A 23,251-nucleotide genomic window follows, 5' to 3' on the forward strand; every position below is an offset into this window, starting at 1 on the left:
TCCGTGTTTCAAGGCACTGCCCTCCCGCACAGCAATCCACATCCGCAGCAGCATGTCCAGTCCTTTTTCGTCACAGCTTACCGTCCACAGCATCAACAAATCGCGCTACGCAGCAAAGCCCATTGCACTGCAGCAATGGGAGGTAGCGTTCCAAAAAACCGCCATCACCACCAGTGAGAGATGGAGAGAGAAAGAGACGGTGTGAGCTGGCGCCAATCCCACCCACTCCCTCCTTTTCTTTTTTGGAGATTGAAGCCGTCGTTCGCTGCTCTCATCTCACCACCACCACCGCCACCACAACTGCATCGCGGCACGGTGGGCGTTGCTCAGCCACGAAATCCCCCCCTGTGCTGCGCTGCGAGCGCGCCCGCATCCTAGTCGGACATTGACCGGCAGGATTGATCAAGTTCCTTTTCGCGCCGAAGCCAATGGCCACTGAGGGGAGGCGCAACAGGGGAAGAGAAAAGTTCCCTGCGACAGCGACGGCCGTATCCGCATGGAGGCAAGGCGGCCCGTGAGGTTGATTTCATGGGTTCTACTAGTCCCATGTAGACTACCATGCTCGGCGCAATAAGTGACAAACATACGAAGTCGCAGATTGAGTCAATTCCAACACATGCGGCAATTATCCTTCCCACTCGCGCAGATGTACCTGGCAGTCGATCCCAGGAGCCGGCCGGCACATCGCGAACTGCCCCCTTCTACAGCCGCGATGCCAAGACACCGGTTCATTCTCAACTTTTAACCATACCGTTGCTTGTGCGTTTGCCGCCCCCGCGCGCGCTTGGCGCAGTCGACGGGATGAATGAGGGTGGGGACGACGGGACTGGAGCCGGCGGCTGCGTCTCCAGGGCTGTGCAACGCTCCGTTCGTTTCCCTTTATGTGTAGGTGTGTGTGTGTGTGTGTGTGTGTGTGTAGGTGTGTATCATGGCCATGACCTGACAAGCATGTCTACCGCCGAATAGACTCGGACTCTACCCGATGTACTTCGTACTCCGGCCCGCGTCGTTTGGTGCATGGCATTGCCTCGATGGTGTGCTGTGCTGTACTGTGCTCGCCGTAGGTCCAGTCTCGAGTTGCGGTGATGATGACGATGACGAAGACAAACATGGGCAAATGACGGAGCATTTCACTGCCACGATAATGTGCTGTGCTCCTTGTGGGTAGTCAGCTGTGGTTATATGAGGATGACGACGATGATATGGGCAGAGGGGGCATATCACATCACTGCCACGAGAGAAGGGCGTGGGAACGTGTCGTTTACGTATAAAAGTTCACCGCGTTCCCCCCGACACTTCTTACACTCTATCCACCAGTCCAGCCAAGACAGCCCCAAGACCTAACGACCGGCAAGCAAGACACCCTCCTTTGTAAGACGGACCCTAGCCACAACGGACCTGAAATAGAGCCGCAACAGAGTCGCAATACTAACCTCCTTGCAGCCCGCGCCACTTCCTTCACACAACGCCCACCTCGCGTACACACAAACACACACACACACACACACACACACACACATATATATATATACATATATCCAAACCGCCCAACATGATGGCCCCCAAGCTCAGCAACTTCCTCGCCGTCGTGCTCATGCTCCTCGGCCTCGTCGCCGCGCAGCAGACCACCAGCGTCCGCTCCACCGCCACGCCCTCCGTGACCAGCTCCTCGGCGGCGAGCAACAAGAGCACGGGCACGACCAGCAGCGCGGCCGGCAAGTCGGTCGCCGCGAACACGGCGAGCGGCACCGGCACCGCTGCCAAGTCGAGCGCGTCTGCCAGCGCCACCACGACCAAGAAGAGCGCGGGCAACAGGGCCGCCGGCGCCGGCGCCGACTCGACCCTCATCACCGTCTCGCTCGCCGCCGGCCTCGTCGTCTTCGGCGTCGCCATGTCCTAGGTGACAATCTCTCGTTTCGGTAGTGGGGGTTCAGCAGCAGCGGACACCCAAGACGGCTTTCGCTGTCCGGAAGGGTGGCGCGGCCATTCGTGGTTTGCCGATGCTGTTCCCCCTGCGGCGCCTCTTTGCGGGGAGGACGTGGCACCACCGTCAAGAGGCTGGGGATACTGAAAGAAACACTACAATAACCCTGTTTTTCTTTTAAACATGTGGTTCGGAGGTTCTTGTAGTATATCGGAGGATGTTGTTCCATTCGTATAGAGCAGTCGATGTACATGGCATAGTGAAGGAAGCGAGGGTTTGGTTTGGGGGAGGCGACTGGAATGCCGATGCGCAGGCGCCTTGCTTCGGCCCGCCCCTCGCCGCTCCCACAATGTTACTACTACTTCGTACTGATCGGTACCCGAAACACTCGCATCCCGCTCGATGACGACCGCTCGACGGCCCGGCATGGCTGAGTTGCATGTTTTAGGTGACCTGCACAGCCCTGCTCGACGACCACTCGGACGGGTGCCGCCGAAACGGTTGCATTTCCAACCCCTTGTCGGCACCTGGCCTTGACCAGGCGTACTCATGGGCCAGTCGCAGTACTTATTAGAGTAGTAATCGTGCCTCTGGGAGAGCGCACTTGTTGTCTGATGAGTGCTGCACCAAGGGGATTTTGGCGTTGGGTCTGGGTCCGTGCAAAAGAAATGGCCAAAGACGCGGCACACTGAACGTGGCACACTGACCGGCAGGCCGTGCGTACTGCGCAGATCCTCCACAGAAGATTGTCTTTGCGGGCCCGTCGTGGTGGAGATGCCGTCTCGCCTAATAAATAAAGTTATGAGTGACGAGCATCTCGCCGGCGCTCGCTCGGGAGTCGGGCGTTTGCCAATGCCCTACATGCGGGCCAGGCACCGGTCATTTATTACTATACCAAGACGTTGCATCGGAACGGTGTCGTAAACGAGCAAAACATACGACCGTCTGATGCGAAATGCAAACGCAGAGGCAAAGAGTCCCACGGTCCCACCTACACGGGCGGCACACGGCCACTCTCCACCCAACACCGACATTGATGACCACGGCCCAAACTTTGACAGAGGGGTTGCCTGTGGTTGCAGTCGGACAACCAGCTCAAGGCCTGTGGCCTCGTACTGGATGAGAGCGGCACACCGTTGCTTTCATTGCGCATGGGCAGTTTGTGGCGCGGCCCATCCGTGCGTCTTCAAGGCCCCCTCTTCAGGTCGGACAGTTGAGTCCCCTTAGACATCAATACTTCCCAAACCCGCACTAACGACCGGTGAAAGCAAACTTCACCGACAGACACGTTGGAGGAGGCTTTCCGTTTTTCCGATACCAGGCGACATGGACATGACCGAGAGCACAGGGGGAGCAGCATCATTGACTTTCTACACGTATCAAACAGATGACATGCCTCAATGGCCTGGTTGGCAACTACCCAGTTGCACTAGGGTAGGTACTGAGTGAAGCAGTCGCGGCTGCCTTGCGAGATGAACCCCGTGGGCTGCAGCCGAATTGAAGGTATACCCATGATGTGCGTACCTAATAACCATCCCAGACCAACACAACGGCGACGATTGCGCCATCCCGGTGACGCGACGCACCTCGGGTCACACGGAGGCATGTCATGCCCATGCCGCCGCCAGCGCGACCCCGGCTTTGCCCCGACTCGCTGACGGCCATCGTCTCACATCAAAGTGTGTCCACACCACACGCAGCCCTTTTGACCTGGTGTTGATCATGGCTGCCATGTATCCCACGGACCAGAACCATCACACGCTTCATGTGCTGTCATGAATTCTTCTTCTTCTTTTTATCATCGAGCGAAGCAATTCCAATTCGAGTCCCTCCAAGGAAACCTCACCGAGATGCCGACAAAAGTCCGCGGCCTCCCCTGGCAGGGTTTTGGAGCCCGCAGTGGGGCAAATCGCCGGAGTCGGCATTGAAGCCACGTCTCCACCGCCCGAGGATTCGACCGACCGCATGAGCCGGAAAAAGAGTCACATCTCAAGGCCCTGCGAATGTGAATCATTGTCGATGCAGGCTCTCCTTCTTCTTCTTCCTACCTCTCCCCCCCAATTCAGCTCTCATCAGCGCACATTGAACGTCGACGATCGCCCTCGCAGACGGACCAGCCCGACTCAACTCGGCACCGCGTCGACCCATTCTCTTCATCATCATTATCATCGCCACCAGCCTCACTCATCATCAACCTGCTGACTCACTCAACCCGATCATCCCGGTTGCTTCCAACACGACACAACACAACACAGCAAGACAACACAAAACAAAACAAAATAAAACAAGGCACAGAATCATACTCCACCATGGCCATCGCCGACGACCACATCCTCACGCTCACGTGCCCCGACCAGCCCGGCATCGTGCACGCCGTCACCGCCGTCTTCGCCTCCCACGGGCACAACATCCTCGACCTCCAGCAGTTCAGCGACCCCGTCTCGCGGCGCTTCTTCATGCGCGTGCACTTTGGCCCCGCCGGCGAGGAGCGCCTCCTCACCACCGAGCACCTCCAGGCGCCCTTTGACGAGCTCGCCGCCTCGTGGTCCATGACCTACGACATCCGCCCCACGGCCCGCAAGACGCGCGTCCTCATCATGGTGTCCAAGATCGGCCACTGCCTCAACGACCTCCTCTTCCGCATGAAGACGGGCCAGCTGCGCATCGAGGTCCCCGTCATCGTCTCCAACCACCCCGACTACGAACCCCTCGCCCGCAGCTACGGCATCGAGTTCCACCACCTCCCCATCGCCCCCGGGAACCCCAACAGCAAGTCGGAGCAGGAGTCGCGCGTCCTCGACCTCGCCCGCCGGCACGGCGTCGAGCTCATCGTCCTCGCCCGCTACATGCAGGTCCTCTCCCCGACCCTCTGCGAGGCCATGTCCGGCCGCATCATCAACATCCACCACAGCTTCCTCCCCTCCTTCAAGGGCGCGAAACCCTACCACCAGGCCTACGAGCGCGGCGTCAAGATCACCGGTGCCACCGCCCACTTCGTCACCGCCGACCTCGACGAGGGCCCCATCATCGAGCAGAGGGTCGCCCGCGTCGACCACGCCATGGACACCAAGGAGCTGGCCGAGGAGGGCTCCAACGTCGAGAGCCAGGTCCTCGCCGCCGCCGTCCGCTGGTACGCTGAGAAGAGGGTCTTTCTCAACGGCGTCAAGACGGTTGTATTTGCTTGAGCTGGCGCCTTAAATTAGATGGATGGCGCATCAAAATGTCCTTGGTTTGGATCCATCGAGTGTGTCATGGTTCGGCGGCATAGAAAGCGTGATTGAGAAACGACCCCTGACGGCGTACAAAACACATTTGTTGCATGTCGCTCGCTTGGGCCTAGCTTTGCGATTGCCGTCGATTGCCGCTCAGCCAGCATCTTCACACAATACGAGCGCTGCGAGCATTGGCAGACAGACAGGGCAATCGATCAATGAATTGCAAACGGTCCACCCACTGTCCCAGCCCATGTGAGCCGTGTCATCCGACATGGCGCGATAGTAACATGTTGATCCAGGCTATTCTATGACCCAACCGGCCCCATCTCCCATATATACATCGAGGGCTATTCGTCACTTCGTCACAGCATTTACCAACCCCAAGCAGGCTACCATCTATCCTCGTCGCGGCACACTGTCCGAGTGCCCGAGAAAGCGCCAGTCCTTGTCCAGCGCAAGCACCCGCAAGTGACGCTCCGAATTGACCGGCACAGCTATCCTCGTTTCGAAACCCTGGCGCTCGACCGTCAAATGGTTGATGAACGCAGTGCTGTCCGCGGTCGGTCCACTCTGGAGCACCCACGCGCGCACTTCGGTAGCTCCGTTCCAGCTCACGTACAAACTGGCCTCGTGCTCGTCGCCATCTCCCTCTGGGCGTACCGCTATTGACGGCTTCGTATGCGGGTGACCTACCCAGGGGAACTTGGACACTCGGTATACCCGGCTGCTTCGCCCTCTCTGGGCTGTGTGTCGAGTACGACCGATACGCATTTCGCACAGCCGCTGCCCTTCTGGCGAAAGCTCAACAAAGCCTGAACTTTCGCTTCCATAACGTAATGTGTTTCCGTTGGGAAGAGCCTGCGTCCGGGCCAGATGCCGGGCTTCGGACGAATCCGTGGGATGGTCGGAGGCATGCCATTCGAAGATGAGGGCACCCGATTCAAGATCAATCTCCTGAAAGACGCTGCCGTGATCGTGCCGTGTAGAAGCGCCCGTCCGAGATCGCCTCTTCGTCTGCAGATCAATGGTGATGATCGCAGTGCCGTCATCAGTGATGAGGAGGCTCTGAACGTCGCCATATATGCCACCTCCAGGGCGGATTTCTTTGACCACGGTGTAGGTCTCGTCAAGCTTATTTCGACGCCGTTAGCCCAAGCCATCCCATGCTATGAGCCTATGCCCGCGCGATACAAGACGGAACGGCACAATTCTTACCATGATGTAATGCCCGACGTCCGAGTCCCCGTCACGGACCCAAAAAGTCATGTACAAAGCATTGTCGAAGCTCTGTACCCTCGCGTCCCTCGTCTCGGCCCAGCGCGTAGGCGTCCAAACCAGGTCCCCTCTGCCGTCAAAAACCGCCAACCCGGATCCATAGGCTTGCCAGCCGTCAGGCTCTATGAAGGTGAGCCCGCCATCGCATCGGTCATTCGCGAGCACGACCTCGACCTTGGGAGCGGCGGCGTCAAAAGAGCGATACGTTTGCAGCGCCTCGGCTTCATAGCAGCCGCGGTCGCACCACGAGGAGGCTTCGATGCGGTCCTGTGTCGTGTCTTTGAGGGCGCTTAGGCGGACTTGACGGGCGATGGATACGTGTAGCAAGCCCAAAAGGCCGAAGCCAAGATGCGCCGTGGGCGTGCGCATTGATGGCTGTGGTGATTCGCGGGTACGTTCGTTCGGGACGTGTTATAGCTTAGTAGTAGGGGACGACGGATTGAAGTAGGAGAAGGGTTGAGCGAGGCAGCCCGGGTCACTCGGTGTTTTAGGGTGAACTCGACCGTAGTGAAATGTAAATGGGAAACGAGTCTATTGCACGTCCTGTCCCGGGGACACGAAATCGATGACGAAGAGGTTCGGGCGAGCGACGATGGCGCACGCACGCACGGCCGTCAAAAGGTGCGACACCAGGAGAGGAGGGCAGGCCATGGCGGCGAACAGACCGAACCGGATACCACCAGCATTAGTAGCTAGATCTCCTCCTCCTCTTGCTCCTTCTCACACGCAGATGACTTGGCGCGCATCGAGTTGGAAACCCCCCAGATCCGTGCCTACCGCAGCTTCCGACCGGGGGGGGATCTGCTGCCAAGAATTAGACTTTATCACCGAAGGCTGCGATTACATGTTCGGCAGAAGGAGGGAGGAGCATCCACGCCGTGACTCGTGCCAGCCACCCATCCAGCCAAGTCAAGTAATCAGTCATGCGTCGTGGTCGTGGTGGCCCCTGCCCCTCCCCCCGCAGAGTAAGAGTCTCGGGTCATGGTGATGGCCAAGATGAACTGGGGGGTCCACGACTCCACGCTAGGAAGTTTAGTGATGGCGGCTTGCTTGCTGCTTGTTCTTGTGATGTAGTACTTGCACTTGGGCGAACCGAACCGCTAGCATCAGCAGACTTGCAGTTTAAACATTGGGCCCCCGGATTTTACGGAGCTTGGCCGGACATCCCGCACGACGCGCGGTGAACAGGCAGGCGGCTCGTCGGTCGGTCGAGACAGGAACCCCTTCCCTCCCTTGGGGGGCGGTGCGGTGCGCATTACTAGTAGGTTATTAGCTGTTCTGCCCGGCGGCTCGACGGCTTGGCGGTATCATGACAAACATGCGACGAAGATGTCCATGCGCCCACACAACGAGAGTGTCAGACGTCAATCAAAACAACGATCAAAGTCACGGGCTTCTGTACAGCGAGCGAGTGAGCGTCACCGTCCGTCCAGAGGAGCGAGCAGCCGCGCAGGTCTGCTCCGTTGCACCCACTGACAAGAAGCCGTCGCGACCATACCCCCTCCATGTCTTAGAGCGTCTGTCGCGCCGGCATCTTATCTGTCGCCTAAAAACATCCCTCACTTAGCACTCCAACAGCTGCGTTCATCACCGTTTCTCCGGAACGGCTTCGCTTTGTTTCCCAGCAACATGATGAGCTTAGGTCCCAGGGCCGTCCCGAACTATGAGGGTGGCTTTGCCCGCCACGTCATCGGCGAAAAATGCGCCGCGCCCGTGGGCGGTGCACGAGCGACGCCCTTGTAACGGCGAGCGGGATTGACGACCATGGCCAGCGAGAGGCTGCGGGCGTCGAACCGTCTAGCCAAGCATCGGCTCATGATTATTCAAAGGGGGTTGAAATGGCGTCATACACAGTACTCCGTAGTAAGTTAGTATATATACTGGTTCATAGTCCAGAGTCCAGACACTCACTCCCTTGTTGGAGAAAAGCCAAGAGGCTCGGCATTCCCCGCCAAGCCAGTCATGACACTGATGGATTGATTGATGAACCAGGGCAGGGGAGGCATGAGCCTCGCTGTGGGACCGCGCGGCTGTTGTACGCGTTTGCACGGCACGCGATGCTTATTATTTACACAGGTGGGACGGCGGCCTCCCTAGCCAGTGCTTTCCGTGGCACAGTGGGCGGGCGCCTGGGAGATGCCAGGCGTCCTCTTTACGTACTAGGGATATCGTTGCCATGTGGCCATGGGTGACGATGCTGGGGAATCGGCGCGTTTTGTCAGCGCTGGAGCCGTCGCAACACGCTTATTTGCATTGGTGTTTGCATCGTCCCGCCCGAGCTCGCTCCTCCGTCTCCATTGTCGGCGAATTTTGAAGCGCTTTTGTCGCAGCAACAATTCTAGCCTGTTGAGAGGGCGCTCTGTGGCCGAGCCTATTCTGCAGCGCCCATCGCACGGAAGCACCCGTGAAGCCTGATCGCTAACCGTCGAAACCTCGCACCCCTTTCGGCACGCCGAGGGTATGAAGACGCGGTGGTATATGCGAACTGCTGACAAGGGGCGCCTGGTTCGGGATGTTTTTTTTTTGCCGGCCCCAGTTCATGGGCCGTCGCAACCTTGATCAATAGCATCCCAGTCCTGGACGAGGTGCTGCGCAAGTCGCCTGTTATAGCGACATGGAATGTCTACTATGACGCTGGGACCGCCGTGGCTCCGCCGCCGCCCACCAAGCGCAGATGATGAGCACCTCTTGTTGTTGGCAACAAAGTGCTTGGCACTCTTCGCATGCCCACGCCTTGAACTTTTCGCCGGGCAAGGCAGGCAAGGCAGGCAAAGGGGAAACACTAAGAAAAGGGTAAGGGCTAGTATCGCGGGCATCATGTCGTAGGCTCGGCTGAGGGGCGGTGTTGTGGGTTATTAGTTGGTCAGCCTCCCAGCTGGTCGATTCTTTCACTGCTCTCTCTCTCTCTCGCGGCCACGTATATAGCTCTTCTTCCTCCCTCTATAGCCCATCAAGACGGCCTTCATCAGCTGTGCGCCTGTACCAGAAGCAAGAACGGTACGAGCATGCAAACATGCTCGGGGTACAACTAGCAGCAATGATCTTTAATAAGACGGGTCAGTGCCCGTAGCCCGTAGCATCAGGGTCTGAAACGGACCCTCATCAACCGCCACTGCAACCACTGCCGATCATGTTAGTAACGTTAGTAATGGGACTGATCCCCCCGCCACGAAGCCAAGCGCCCCCTCCGCATTGTCAAACTCTCGACCTCGTTCTGAAACAGCGTCAGATCAATCTTGGCAGCGAATTCTGAACCTCCCCCCGCCTCCCCCGTCTCCCGTCAAGAAGTTCGTTGAAACTCGAATGTGCTGCTGCCAGCTTTATGAAACCGTTCCATCCAGTCGTAGCAACGTCGCAGAGTATACTTACGACGGAGTGGGCGACTTCCGCCGTGGTGATTCGGCTGTCGCGGGTAATTCTTTGCGTGCAACTTCGGCCAGGCGTCCAGGCTAGCCGAGGCGAGCGCCCATCGCGGCATGTTTCCGACTCTTACGCATACACAGTCAGCGCGGCGAAGATCGACGCCTGGTGATGGAGCTCGCGACTTCTAGCATGGTTATACTTGGGTATAGCTAAGTCGAAGGAGCTATTGTGGCCTTGTGGAACTGGCCACATTGACCCTTGCGATCGAGCAAGACGCATGTCATATCACAGGCCCACCCGACGATTCCCGGAAGAAAAGTCCTAGCAGCAAATGAAGCCCATGTTTTCCGAGAGAAATTGCATAAGCGGTGGTATATTTGGCATAGAATATCCTAGCTTCTACGACACTCCGACCGATGCTCCTTCGCTTTCGCAAACGTGTCAAACAGCGCGCGTGAGCCACCATCTTCCCTGCGTGGTAGCCACTATGTACATATAGCATATTGCAACATGGGATCCCGTGCAGAGGCACGAACGCAACGGAAACTCGACCCACGCGATGACCACAAGGTAAAAAAGAAATACAGACAGAAAAAGGCCACACCAGGTCCACGGCCAAGGCATCAAGTCCTGACAACAAAGCACTCGGTACACGCAAAGCCGCAACGTGGGATCGATCACACAAGGGCCGCTGCCGCCGCGGCGAGAACCCCCGCCATACCCGAGAGATACGCGGACGCTGCCGGCGCCGCCGCGGCTCCTTTCGATGCAGTCGTCGTCGTCGTCGTCGTCGCAGCGGCAGTCCCAGACTGTGAGGTCGTCGTCGTCCCCGCGGCGGCGGCTGCGGACGTGGTCTGACTGGTTACAGTGTCGGTCGTCTTGGTGGCCGCGCCGCCCTTGCCTTGAAGCTTGTCCCCGAGGATGCTTGTCGCGCGGGGAAAGTCAGTCGCCGAGCTGCTCAAGGCGATCCAAATGCCGCACGCCTTGCCAACAGCCCCTCCAAAGTCTGGAAGAAGCGTCTTGTCAGTACAGTACGTAGTTACTCGGTATTAGTCAAAAACGAGCTGTTGTTAGTCGCACGAGCTACGGCGGGGGAGGGGAATCGAGCCAACAACGCACCGAGGGCACATTGCGCCTCCACATCTCGCGCCACATCACGGGCAATAAGTCCCGCGTTCTTGCAGAGGCACTCAATGTCCGAACCATCAACCTTGGTCGTGTCGCATCCCTCGGCGGGCATCGCCTTGGCAAAGGCCGAGAGCGCACATGCCGGGATCTCGTCGATGTGTCCAGAAAGGCTGCCCGCGTCGAAGGCGACCACGCGCCCGAGGAGGCTCACCAGAGTAGGCAAGAGAATGATAGCCGTCTTCATGTTGACGATGGTTTGTTTGCCGGTCACGGATCGAAGAGGCGTTTCCGGAAACCTGATTCTTGTCTGAGAACCCGACTTTGAGGCATAATGCACAACAACAACAACAAGGGAATGCTCAAAGCTTTATAACTCGTTCATTAAGCCTCCCCCGCGCTCGTGGCGCTCATCGTGGTATCGCGTGCATGCACGCAGGAGCGCGCGGGGACCCGGCAGGTCAGTGCTCGAGTGCGGCTGAGGTCCGCATTCGCTTGCGCGGCTTGGCACCAACTGCAAAAGCAGTCAGCCTCGGCTCCCCAGCATCATAGTGCTGCAGCCAACACCCCCGAATGCATTCATTCAGGGCGGCGCAGGGGTGCAGAGGGAGTAGTTAGTGTCGAAATGGCATCGCGCCGTGTCCGGGGATCGTCACTATAGCGAGAGCCCCAATATGGCAAGCTTGAAAATAGTCTCGGAAGCGCCCGGGTGCATGCCGTCGGTCAGGTGGACATGGATTCTACGCTTTGCATCTACGCGCGTAATAAAGCTACTTAATATCATGAGCAACTCGCTGCCTGGTTGTGGAGTCATGGTAGTGGTTGACGATACGGTGATACTGATGAGGGCAGATGCAGCATTTTGTCTTGAACAGTCAATGCGATCATCCACGAAGACGTGTCACTTGTGCGATAGAAGTTTAAAGGAGTGAACCGCCATCGCGTTGCCATCTTGCTGATTCGCCATGTACGTCAGGTTGGCTGCGGCAGTTGTGCCTCGGCACCCTGTTGTACCACGCAAGCCAACAGACGAATCGAGTGCCGGACGCACGACACCTCCACAGCCAGAGCTTCGCGGTTGACATGCGTCGTGCAGGCCAATTCGCGGAGTTTACGCAGCGGCGTGTCATACCGACATGATTGAAGCACAGGAACATGCGGCGTCGGAAGGAGTCTTTTGACGGCGCAGCGTCTCTCGGCTTTCATGACTGACAGTACATCGGAGAGTGCAGAGAGCACGGAACAAACGGCTTCTTCCCGCCCGATGCGCGATACCATAACATCCTTTTGCTAGGCCCACAGCTGGGAAGTCCGCAAGATGTCGCTAGGAGAGGCCGCAGCTTTGGCAGCACGCGCACACGCTGTGTCCTCAAAGCGGACACATAACTACGATTTCAGCTGAGTTCTGCTCTTGCTGCGTACGTACTGAGGTCAACTTTCGTGATCTTACATGACTACGACGGCCCAGTGAGCGGGGCGGCAACGGAATTAGAAACGTCAAATGAGACAAGGGAGGGAGTAGGTACTCTTCATCGTCGAGCCTAACAATGCCAGCTTGTTGATCATGACCGAGGACCTGACGCCCAACATGCTAACACAATACAGTGTCGCCGGCTCGAGGCATATCGAGGCTCTTGACGGCTCCGAGGAGACGTCGCATACCGCGGACTTGCAAATCCCAACCTGATATCCCTTGACATTGCATGGCGCGGACATCGAGGTTCCGGAGACATCGGACCGTTTACCGGGCCGAGTATGCAAGACTTGGACAACACTTGGCCCCATGGGCCGATGCAAGTCGAAGACGTGGCGCGGCATGGAACAATTCCCGAAGAAACGCTGTGGGGCATCCCATGCCAACCACACGTTCATGTAGTCAGACACTACCTACTCAATGCTTCATCAACATGGCTCTCCAGCCCCGGCGCCGTATCGGCAGCGAGAGTTCTAGTCGTTCAGTCATCCGGGACGCCGCAGACATGTCACTCGCGACGCAGCGTCAGTGTTGGCCTGTTCCTGAAAACCCGCCGAAGAAAACGGGCGCCACGCCACACCCCTCGGAGATGCTTTGCTTGCCTTCTCGAATTCAAGGCTGAACTTCGCTGCCGAACTGCGCCGGCAGCCGAGGGCTGAAAGCCCCCGTGGCCCGTGGCTGGCACTCCTTTTCACTGTGATGGCAGTCGTGTAAATGGAGTGGACCTTCTATAAATGGCAGCCCGGCCCCACCTCCTCCTCCCCCGCGAGGCCCCCCTTCTCCGGCGTCGGCGTCGTCCGGGGCCGCCGTGGGGTCCAGTCCAGTCCAGTCCCGGCGAGGCGGCAGCGGCGGCGGCGACCACAACAGACGCACCAACAAACGGGCGGCCCCTCGCCCTCCGAGCATTTTCCGCGTGCATGTTTCTAGAGAGAGGTGGCTTTGGCTCGGGAGAGACTCCCCCGCTGAGATGAGTATTTGCGTTTGGCCGCGTCGGTGCCGAAGGGGGGAATTATTACGAAGTGCCGTTATTCGGGTGTTGTGAAACCACGATGAATGCTTGAGGCGCTCTCTCTCTGACCTCACTACTGGAGATGGGCAAGGCATCTGGATTGCAAGTATAAAATGCGTCCATCTATCCCTCTCAACTCGAACATGTTCATCATCATCTTCAGCATCATTGCAACCACCATACACTCACATCACTCAACGCGATAGACTGAGCACTCATTCACTCGCCGTCCTTGAAACTCAAACAACTTCACACAAACCACACACATAGACAATCACATACATATTCCAGCAACCAGTCAACATCATGTACGCCTCCATCATCAAGTCCGCCGTCCTCGTCGCCGCCCTCGCCGGCACCACCGCCGTCAGCGCGCTCCCGCAGGCCGCGCAGTACCCCGACAAGTGCGGCGACATGGTCTGCCAGCCCGACACGCCGCTCTGCTGCGGCGTCTACTATAACGGCAACATCGAGCTCGAGTGCGTGGCCGGCAAGACGTGCCCGCCCATCCAGTATCCCACCAAGACCACGACGACGGCGACGCCCACGCCCCCTGCCACCACGACTACGAGCTCCACGGCGCCTCCCGCCTCGCCTACCTTTGGGCCCAAGTGCGGCGATTCATTCTTCTGCAAGCCCGGGCAGGTGTGCTGCACGCTCTACAAGTGCGCCGACACGCCCGAGCAGTGCCCCAAGTAAATGCGTTGCAGGAGGTTGCACAATCACACTAGACGGAAGGGATAGATCGACTTGCACTTGGAGATGGGCTAGAAGGACGCTTGTTGGCGGGCGCGGAATGGATAGACTGTTTGCGACATGGCGGCCTGGGGAACTCGGCGCTTCATCAATGTGCCACTCACTCTTTTGGTGCTTGCTTCCAGACACTCCTTATGAACCCTTCGTAACTGTTCAATAGACGCGCAATATACTAGACTAACATGTCATTTTCTACACCACTGCCAACGTGACGGCAAGTAGCCATGCACAACTACGGTACTTGTACTGCACCTTGATCTTTTCCCATCGTGCGCTTGTCATCCTTCCACTCCTAACAAGTCCCGTCTCTGCCACCGGCGAACGTGAGGCTCGTAATGGCGCCGGCCTGTGTGCGCTCCAATAAGTCATCAACTACTGCGCGCACTAGCCGAAACCTATGCGAGGCCGATCATGACGCCAGCGCGACATTGTAAGTAAGTAAGCGCGAGCTGCTTTGGCCGATTGACTCATTCCACTCCCACGCCCATCCATCCATATATACGTACCACCGCCAACAAACCATCGTCAGTGCAAGGCATCGCCAATACCTTCAAACCCCCTCGAACAAACCCTCACCAAAACACATTGACCGACAATAACAAACCATGACCGACACGCCGCAGACCCTCGTCCAGCGCGGCTACGATGAAATCGCCGAAACGTACCTCCAGTGGGCAACGCAAAAGGAGACCCCCCGCCCAGCCCAGCTGCAGCTTCTCCTCCGCGAACTCGGCCCCGCCGTCGCGCCCTCCGCACACGTCCTAGAACTCGGCTGCGGCGCCGGCGTACCGGGAACGCAGATCCTCTCGCGGGCATGCGGACGCGTCGTCGCCAACGACATCTCCACCGCGCAGATGCGCCTCGCGCGGACGCACATCGGCACCGCCGACACCAACGTCGAGTTCATGCCCGGCGACATGACGCAGCTGTCCTTCCACGACGGATCCTTCCAGGCCGTCGTCGCGCTGTACTCCATCATCCACCTCCCGCGCGACGACCAGCGGGCCATGTTCCGGCGCGCCTACGCGTGGCTCGCGCCCGGGGGCCTGCTCTTGTGCAACCTGGGCACGTCGGAAGACGACGAGGGCGAGGGGTCGGTGGCGAGCTGGCTGGGGACGCAGATGTACTGGAGCCAGTGCGGTCCCGAGGCCAACGCGCGCATGGTGGCGGAGGCGGGGTTCGATGTCGTGCGGAATACGATTATCGAGGAGGAGGAGGACGGGCGGGTGATTCCGTTTCAGTGGATACTTGCGCGGAAGCAGGGGGAGCTGGCGACGTGAGATGCGATGCGAACCATGTTGCGTGCTACAATAATAAGGGGGCAAGAATTGAGGATGTGGGCAGTGTTGGGTTCCGTTGTCGTGAATTCAATGTTGTCAAGGGCTTGGTGACATGCGCAGTCTGCCTGAAGAGTCCATTCACGCGGTGTCGGCTTGACTCCTGCACAGGTTGATTGACTGATTCCGTGATATAGAATCGGCTCGGGGCCGACTATTCAAAGCGTCTCATATGAGGCTACGAGGATTGAAGAATATCCTCGCTCCGCAGAGGGTACGAGCCCGTGGTGCTCTCAAACTGGCGCTTAAACTCCTTCGCCGCCGCATACTCCTCCACCCGGGCCTCGTCCCAGTCCGGGTTCCGCCACGTAAACGGCACGTCCATCGACTGTAGGCCGAAGCCCATGTAGATGGGGATAAAGTCGGGCAGGTGGTACATGCTGCCCGTCGCCGCCGCCTCGCGATCGACCTTTTCCCACGCGCTCGCCGTCTGCGGGTGCCAGGCCATGGGCTTGGGGCGGTGCAGCCGGAAATACGAGCAGGCGTGCTCGCGCTCCATCTTGATGGCCTTGAAGATGGCGTCGGCGTCGGACTGGGCGCTCTCGCTAAGGCGCAGCGTCCCGTCGTCGTCGTCGGGCTTGTCAATGGCAGCGGTCGAGGGCGTCTTGATCAGCGGCGCGTAGGGAATGTCGCCCGTGGCATCCTTCTTGTTCGGGTCGTCGCTCCTGTCGCGGTCATACCAGTGGCGCGTCAACGCCTGGGCCCGCGCCGCGAGGTCAAACTCCTGGGCGGCTGGAACGTCGCCGCACTTTTTGGACAAGGCCTTGAGTCCGCGCTCGACGACGGTGTATTGCAGCACGCGCCGGGTGAGGTCGCGGCGTGTCTCGAGCGAGCGGAGCAGCAGGGAGAGGAGCTCTGGGTCATCTTGCTCGTGGAGTGGCGCGTGGGTCTTGAGCAGCAGGCCAATGTACGCAACTTGGTTCCGAGTCAGTTAGTAAGAGGTTGCTGAGTTGTGGTTGCTGGTGATGATGACAGGGACTTTGCGCTCGCACCTTGTCTGACGGCGTCTTCGTGCGCGGCCGACGGGGGCTCATAGTCGTACGGTATATACGGCCAGGCCAGCTCACCGTCGCTCGCGGGAGCGGCTGCTTCTCCGCCACGCTGGATGGATTCCAGGTCAAACGTCCTCGTGCCCAGGACGGTGGTGATGACGAACGGGGAGGACGTGTCCTGCTGCTGGCTCATGGTTGTTGGCTGTCGAGTCGACCGACACTTGTTGCTCCTTGGGAACCGCTCAATGGTTGTCCGCGAAATGTCTGGAGGCGAGAGCTGCGCGCACCTCATCGGCGCGAAACGGTGACATATATATACAGCTTCGAAGTGGAATTCGGCGCATGCCCATTTTGGTTCACGATGGTCTTTTTTTTCCTTTGGCGCCTTGGGTCGAGTGGTTTGATGTGCTGCTAGCGGTCTTGTCGACCCCGCTGGACCCTACATCGTGGGCGGGTGAACAGGCAGGCAGGCAGGCAGGCAGCCGGCTGGGGCCTGGCGTTGCGGACTGGGGGCGATGGGTCGCAGCCGAGGCAGCGCTCACGTTCCTGGCGACGAATAATTTGCGGATGATAACTTTGCGGCTTCGTTGCGCTGCCGCATTGGAGGATGCTTGAGCTGTAGCTGCTCTACTAGGTACCAGTAGTAGGTACAGGTAGTAGGAAAGAATACCTAGGTTGAATCCTCAGCCGGGGCAGCTTTCATCCCCCGGCACAGTGGCTGGCGGCGGTGCTAGGCCCTGGAAGCCCTATGGCGGAGGAATCATAGAATGGCTCCCATCCATCCCTGCTGCACGGCCTTTCATCATGGCGACCGTCCCAAGGGGCAGCAGCACAGTAGCATCCACTGCGTCGATTCCATCCAAGGTGCAATCAATCGATGTTTCATTGCATCCCAACACTGCCGTGTACACACCTACTGTCTCTGCTGTTTGTTGTACATCCACGGCACGTGGGAGCTGCAGATGACGTCTTTGCAGCTGACACGCTCCGCCTCCCCCCACCAACAAACTTTTGGCCCTCTGAGTGTTCAGCTTAGAGCCTACCTAGGTAACAAAGCTGCCACCAGCAGGGCTCAATGCTGGGCCCGGGGCTCTCCAAAACCTACCCTATTGCTGCCCGCTGTCAGCCGCTCCACAGCCCAAGCTCCATCCCCGCAGTGCCAGATCTACCGCATCCAGGTCGTCTCCAACCTCCTCCACCTTCCCCATCCCTCTCGCCTCCACCTTTCACATATCCACAGTCCTCCACGATCCGAGTCGAGCACTGCACCGCAGTTCTCCTCCGCATCACCCACCGCACTCGAATGTCACTTGCTCCCGCCGCCGCGACGGCCGCCGCCGCCGCCGACCCTCGTCCTCCTTGATGAATACTGCGTCCCCGGCTCGGACCGCGCAGCAACCAGAGCGGCCTGAAGCCCACCGCTCAACACCTAGCCAAGTCAGCTCTGCGAACATGTAAACATGCCTTTCTCGTGACCGCGCTGACCGCCCATGGATTGATAGCATGTTGAAAACAACTCTGCCGCTCCTCTGTCCCACACGCCGCGCGAGTCGCCCTCCCGGGCTTCCGAACCCCAATATGAGTCCCTCCCCAACGGCGACGCCGCCATGAGGGCGCCCTCCAAGGATTCCGCCCTCCGGCGCGCCTTCAAGACCCTCGGGCGCAAGCTCCATGCGCCCGCCGCCGGCTTTGCACGCTGGTTGGCTTCGCCCAAGGGGCGCGGCGTGCTCAAGTGCACCATTGCCTACACCATCGCCAGCCTCGCCACCTTTGTCGCGCCCTTGTCCGACTTCCTCGGCCGGCCCGACGGTAAGCACGTCGTCGCCACCATTACCGTATACTTCCATGCCTCGCGCTCTGCCGGCTCCATGATCGAGGCCGTTCTCATCGCCAGCGTCGCCGTCGCCTACGCCGAGCTCATATCGATCCTCTCCATGGCCACATCGGTCTTCGTCGGCTCCGCTCTCGGGCTCGTTACCCTGGCGCACGTCCTCGTCGTTGTCGTCTTCATCGGCGGCGGCTTCGGCTTCATGGGCTGGGTCAAGCAAAAAATGTCCAACCCGCTCGTCAATGTCGGCAGCACCCTGGCCTCGCTCGCCATCATCGGCGTAGTCACCAAGGAAAACGCCGTCGTCGACAACGTCTTCTCCAACCACAAGATTGTGCAGGTCTTCAAGATGCTCATCATGGGCATCACCACGGCCGCAGCCGTCAACCTCCTACTCTGGAGAGTCTCGGCCCGCACGTCGCTCCGCCAGTCCATGAACCGCGCATCGACCTCTCTTGGCCAGATGCTGTCCGTCATTGCGAGCGATTTCCTCCAGGGTGCAGAGGACGATCCCTCGTCGCTCGCCGAGTTGGCAGCTGCGCAAAAGGCCTACGCCGCGGCCTACCCGCAGGTCATGACCAACCTCCGCGAGGCCAAGTTTGAGCGCTACTTCCTCGGACAGGAAAAGCTCTATGCCCTCGAAAGATCAACCGCCACCGCCATCTCCACACTCGCCCAGTCCATTGGCGGCTTGCGCAGTGCAGCCTTTGCCCAATCCGCTCTGCTCAAGGAGATACGCGGGCGGACGGCACAAACACCGTTGTCTCCCGCCCAGAGACTCATCTCTCCCCTCAACAGCCGCTCTTCGAGCTACACGGCGGCTAGCATCGATGGCGACAACGGACCGTACTTTGGGAACAAAGCGGGCAAGGCTCCTCTGCAGACGCCGACAGACACGTTTGAGGTCTTTGTGACGATGATGGGTCCCCACATGGAAGCCCTCGCTGACATTCTTTCTCGGGTTCTTCGCGATCCGCCCTTTGGCGACGCACCCGACTACGACGTCAGGGTGTTGGACGACTTCAGGTTCCACTTAACCGACGCTTTGAGCGGCTTCAACCTAAGCCGCGCCGCCGCTCTGTCTGAGCTGTATCTGTTGATCGACCAGAGTCGATCCCGGTCCGACAAGACAAAAGCCGAGTTCGAGGAGGTTGCCGCAGCTTGCGGACACTTCAGCTTCAGCTTGCAAAGTCTTGGAGAAGAAATGTCAAAGTACTTGGACGTCGTCGATGATCTCAAGTACGTGAGCGACCGCAGCAAGCGGAGCTGGCGGTGGTTGCTGTGGTTCCGAAAACCCTCCTCTCGGGGCTTGTCCATGTCGGCCCTGCCTTACGAGCCGACCGACACATCGAGCTGGATCAAGCCGATCAAAAAGTCGGCGGTCCCCAAGGGGATCCCCGAATCCATGGTCGAACGCCGGGATACCTTTGCCTGGAAGGCGGCGCCCGAGGCCAGCCGAGTGCTTGCCACCATCTCGCAGCATGTGCTCAAGTTCACCCGAACTTTGGCGAGAGACGAGAGTGAGTCGACTCCCGGCAGGTTTGGCACATGACGAAGCTGACGCAAACAGTTCGCTTTGGACTCAAGGTGGGCATCGGCGCCTCCCTCTGGGCCATGTGGGCGTTCATCGACGCCACCCGCGATTGGTACATGTACTACCGCGGCGAATGGGGCTTGCTGTCGTTTATGATTGTGTGCTCCATGACGGTCGGCGCGTCCAACACGACCGGCTGGGCTCGCTTCCTCGGCACCTTCTTTGGCGCCTTCTTCTCCGTAGTTAACTGGAATCTGAGCCAGGGCAATGCCATCGCGTTGGCCTCCTTGGGCGCGCTCGTGGCGTTTTGGAACTTTTTCCTCATCGTGGCACGGGGCAAGGCGCCGCTGGGACGCATGACGCTGCTGGCCTACAACGTGTCGACGCTGTATGCGTACAGCCTCAGCCAAAAGCTCAACGACGACTACGGCGACGACGAGGGCGAAGGAGGGCGGCATCCGCTCATCATCTTCATCGCCGAGAAGCGAGCCATGTCGGTGATTGCCGGCATCCTATGGGGGCTCATTGTGTGCCGACTCATCTGGCCCATCTCGGCTCGCCAGAAGTTCAAGGAAGGCATGTCGATGCTGTACCTGCAGATGGGCTTGATCTGGCGCCGTGGGCCTCTGGCCATCCTCCTCCGCAGCGACTGCACGCAGAGCTACCTTCGCTCGGGTGAGCAGGGCGCCTTGCAGAGATATGCCGACCGGCTCGAGGCGCTGCGACAGGCCGCGGCGTCGGAATTCGAGCTCCGGGGCCCATTTCCTTTCGAGACGTGTGGCCGCATCATGCGAAGCACGAACCGCATCCTCGACGGATTCTACGCCATGAGTCTGGTCACGCAGCTCAAGGGCAGGCTCACGCCGGGCGAGCGCGCGTTGCTGCAGTATACTGCCCCGGAACGGGCGGTGCTGTGCGACCGCATGTGCCACGTTTTCCAGGTCCTGGCCAGCTCCATGATGCTCGAGTACCCGCTGACCGACGCCGTGCCGAGTGTCGACGGCGTACGAGACCGCCTTCTCAGCAAAATCTTTGCGTTCCGCAACGCGCAGGAGGTGTTGGAGCCGGGGCTCCGACGCGGCGAAGGGTCTGCGGGCGATACCGGGCTGGACATTGTACTGGAAGAAAAGGACTACGCCCTGCTCTATGCGTACGCGCTCGTCACGGGACAGGTTGCCGAGGAGCTCAAGGTGGCGGAGCGAGAGATGGAAAGCCTGTTTGGCGTGCTCAACGAGGAGTCTTTGCTCTTGCAATGAGCCGTTTGTCGCGGTCCCGCGGAGGGAAGGAGGACGATACCCAGAAACAATCTACAATGTGCATCTCTTCAAGTTCATCTATACTAGGCAGCGTGTATTTAATCCACAGAATTCCCTACTTCCCCCACGGCATGGCGAGGGTTCCTCCTTCAGACGTTGGGCACGGGCGGCAGCGCAAACTCCTGAAAGACGCCCACGCAGGGCGGCCCCTTGCACACCGTCGCCGTCCTCCGCGTCAGGTCGTACCGGACGTGCGCGAGGGTGATCTGCCGCCCGCGGTACGGGTAGTCGGGCACGCCGCGCACCGTGCAGTCCCCGACGTGCTGGCACACCGACGACGGGGCCGAGAGGTGGTCGCAGAAGGCCTCGGTCACGTCCTCTGGCGTGAGGAGCAGACCGTCGCCCCCTGGCGCCGCCGCCACCACAGCAGCAGCATCGCCATCATCATTTCCATCACCATCCAGCACCTTGCCGTCGCCCACCATCATCTTGCCGCTCTGCACCCCCGTATTATCGTCGCCCACCACAATCTTGCTGCTTCGCACCACCGCTTTTCCATTCTTCACCGCCATGGCGGCCCTCCTCATCGCGCTCCCCCCCGGCCGCCGCAGGCCCTGCGCGACGCGCACGTCGCGGAACCACGTGCTGCCGCCAGGGTTGCGGTCCGCCCAGCCGCTGGCGTGGAAGGCCGGGTTGACGAAGTGGTTGGCGCCGACGACGAACGACGGGCAGCCGTTGCTGTTGTGGTGGTGGTTGTACGTCGAGGGCATGGACATGGACATGGAGATGGGCGACGGCGGCACAGTGTGCAGCAGGTCCGGATACGCGAGGTGCACGGCCGAGGGCGTGACCTCCATGTTGATGACAAAGTCGTCTGCGGTGCCGACGACGAGGCGGTTGGAGACGTGGCGCGGGGCGTTGCGGATGTTGATGAGGCCGTTGGCGAAGTTGATGTTGTGGAGGAACTGGCGGCGCATGAGCGTCATGGGGAGGAGCGGCGTCTGCTGCCACTTATTAACCTTCTCGTCCTTCCGCTGCTGCTGCCCATCTTTCTGCTGTGCCTGCATCTGCCATTTTTTATCCGCCTCTCGGTCGTCTAGCACCAGCGGAAAGTAATCCTCCGTCGACATGAGCGAGCAGGCGCACACGCCCAGCCCCGCGGCGTTGACGCCCGAGCGGCCCAGCTGGCCGGCCTCGGTGACGAGGAACATGGCGGGCAGGCGCTCGGACGGGTGCGGGTGCACCTCGAGGAGGAGGGCCGTGTCGTTGTCGTGCACGCTGGCCGACATGTCCCAGTTTTGGGCGAGCAGGACGGAGCGCGTGGACGTGGCGGAGGAGAGGAGGCCGGCGGCGGTGCACTCTTGGAGGGAGGGGTCGGCATTATTCTCATCGTCCCATGTGTGCTTGTCATTTTCGTTTACGTTGACGTTGTCCTTGTTGTTGTTGTGGATCGAGGGGTTGGTGTTGTTGACGTTGTTGCCGTTGGTGCTGCCGTCTCTAGTACTCACAGGGGCAGGCACGGCAGTCGGGGGGTTCGTCGGAGTAGAGGAGGAAGAAGAAGAAGAAGAAGAAGAAGAAGACGGCAGGGTCGCACTGCTCGGATGAGGACGGATGCCCATGCCGCGGACGCGCGCGAGGTCGTACCGCGCGTTGAGCAGGACAATCTTGTCGAGGTCGACGCCCGCCCCGTCGGCGATGCCCTGCATCTCGGGGAGCGCCTCGGGGAAGAAGCGCTCCACGCCGGGGATGTACACCTCGTGGATGATGCGCCGGCATGTGTCCCTGTATATTGCACCACGTATCAGCACTATAATGAACTAGGATGACCGAACAAGTTCGAGGCAAGGCTCCCAGAGCATGAACGCTTTACTCCAGTCCGACCAGTTGTGAAGGCGGCAGCGGTGGACGACCTTGTCACGGGACAAAGCAAAGTAGGAGGAGAAGCATCGTAATAGACATATGGGAAAGACCTACCAAGGCGGCAGCTTGCCCGGCTGGCTGTAGTGCTCGAGGCTGGCCAGGATCTTGGCCCGCGCCTGCTGCCCGTGCGAGAGGCCGCGCTCGTACGGCAGCCCGCGGACCACGATGTGCTGGTAGTGCGGCGGCGGCGCGAGGGACCCCATGGCGACTGACTACTGACGGACTGATGGACTGGATGAATGT

At 59.5% G+C, this 23,251-nt stretch overlaps 9 protein-coding genes across 9 annotated transcripts; 5 read left to right on the forward strand and 4 right to left on the reverse strand.

Annotated features, from left to right (window-relative positions):
• Window positions 1–881: 881 nt before the first annotated feature.
• JDV02_005610 (uncharacterized protein) lies at window positions 882–1,900 on the forward strand (the record flags this gene model as incomplete). Its single annotated transcript, XM_047986923.1, has 5 exons — window positions 882–889; window positions 967–1,034; window positions 1,318–1,371; window positions 1,444–1,478; window positions 1,568–1,900. The coding sequence occupies 5 exons, from the start codon at window positions 882–884 to the stop codon at window positions 1,898–1,900; spliced, it is 498 nt and encodes a 165-aa protein (XP_047842907.1).
• A 2,333-nt stretch (window positions 1,901–4,233) lies between these two features.
• Window positions 4,234–5,109, forward strand: JDV02_005611 (Formyltetrahydrofolate deformylase; the record flags this gene model as incomplete). The annotated part of the gene is made up of 1 exon (XM_047986924.1): window positions 4,234–5,109. The coding sequence occupies one exon, from the start codon at window positions 4,234–4,236 to the stop codon at window positions 5,107–5,109; it is 876 nt and encodes a 291-aa protein (XP_047842908.1).
• A 266-nt stretch (window positions 5,110–5,375) lies between these two features.
• Window positions 5,376–7,939, reverse strand: JDV02_005612 (uncharacterized protein). The gene is made up of 2 exons (XM_047986925.1): window positions 6,355–7,939; window positions 5,376–6,270 (listed from the first exon to the last, which is right to left on the reverse strand). The coding sequence occupies exons 1-2, from the start codon at window positions 6,781–6,783 to the stop codon at window positions 5,536–5,538; spliced, it is 1,164 nt and encodes a 387-aa protein (XP_047842909.1). The 5' UTR covers window positions 6,784–7,939; the 3' UTR covers window positions 5,376–5,535.
• A 2,219-nt stretch (window positions 7,940–10,158) lies between these two features.
• Window positions 10,159–11,318, reverse strand: JDV02_005613 (uncharacterized protein). The gene is made up of 2 exons (XM_047986926.1): window positions 10,897–11,318; window positions 10,159–10,783 (listed from the first exon to the last, which is right to left on the reverse strand). The coding sequence occupies exons 1-2, from the start codon at window positions 11,147–11,149 to the stop codon at window positions 10,455–10,457; spliced, it is 582 nt and encodes a 193-aa protein (XP_047842910.1). The 5' UTR covers window positions 11,150–11,318; the 3' UTR covers window positions 10,159–10,454.
• A 2,373-nt stretch (window positions 11,319–13,691) lies between these two features.
• Window positions 13,692–14,084, forward strand: JDV02_005614 (uncharacterized protein; the record flags this gene model as incomplete). The annotated part of the gene is made up of 1 exon (XM_047986927.1): window positions 13,692–14,084. One exon carries the CDS (start codon window positions 13,692–13,694, stop codon window positions 14,082–14,084), a length of 393 nt encoding a protein of 130 aa, XP_047842911.1.
• A 360-nt stretch (window positions 14,085–14,444) lies between these two features.
• On the forward strand, window positions 14,445–15,631 carry JDV02_005615 (uncharacterized protein). Its single transcript, XM_047986928.1, has 2 exons — window positions 14,445–14,571; window positions 14,671–15,631. Exon 2 carries the CDS (start codon window positions 14,747–14,749, stop codon window positions 15,419–15,421), a length of 675 nt encoding a protein of 224 aa, XP_047842912.1. The 5' UTR covers window positions 14,445–14,571; window positions 14,671–14,746; the 3' UTR covers window positions 15,422–15,631.
• JDV02_005616 (uncharacterized protein) lies at window positions 15,269–16,843 on the reverse strand. The gene is made up of 2 exons (XM_047986929.1): window positions 16,471–16,843; window positions 15,269–16,393 (listed from the first exon to the last, which is right to left on the reverse strand). Exons 1-2 carry the CDS (start codon window positions 16,760–16,762, stop codon window positions 15,657–15,659), a joined length of 1,029 nt encoding a protein of 342 aa, XP_047842913.1. The 5' UTR covers window positions 16,763–16,843; the 3' UTR covers window positions 15,269–15,656.
• An 843-nt stretch (window positions 16,844–17,686) lies between these two features.
• On the forward strand, window positions 17,687–21,214 carry JDV02_005617 (uncharacterized protein). Its single transcript, XM_047986930.1, has 3 exons — window positions 17,687–17,907; window positions 17,973–19,818; window positions 19,869–21,214. The coding sequence occupies exons 1-3, from the start codon at window positions 17,833–17,835 to the stop codon at window positions 21,086–21,088; spliced, it is 3,141 nt and encodes a 1,046-aa protein (XP_047842914.1). The 5' UTR covers window positions 17,687–17,832; the 3' UTR covers window positions 21,089–21,214.
• JDV02_005618 (uncharacterized protein) lies at window positions 21,148–23,211 on the reverse strand (the record flags this gene model as incomplete). Its single annotated transcript, XM_047986931.1, has 2 exons — window positions 21,148–22,870; window positions 23,063–23,211. 2 exons carry the CDS (start codon window positions 23,209–23,211, stop codon window positions 21,238–21,240), a joined length of 1,782 nt encoding a protein of 593 aa, XP_047842915.1. The 3' UTR covers window positions 21,148–21,237.
• Window positions 23,212–23,251: the final 40 nt, after the last annotated feature.

The sequence above is a fragment of the Purpureocillium takamizusanense genome, chromosome 5 (assembly GCF_022605165.1).
Source record: "Purpureocillium takamizusanense chromosome 5, complete sequence".
In the NCBI taxonomy this organism is placed as follows: Eukaryota; Fungi; Ascomycota; class Sordariomycetes; order Hypocreales; family Ophiocordycipitaceae; genus Purpureocillium; species Purpureocillium takamizusanense.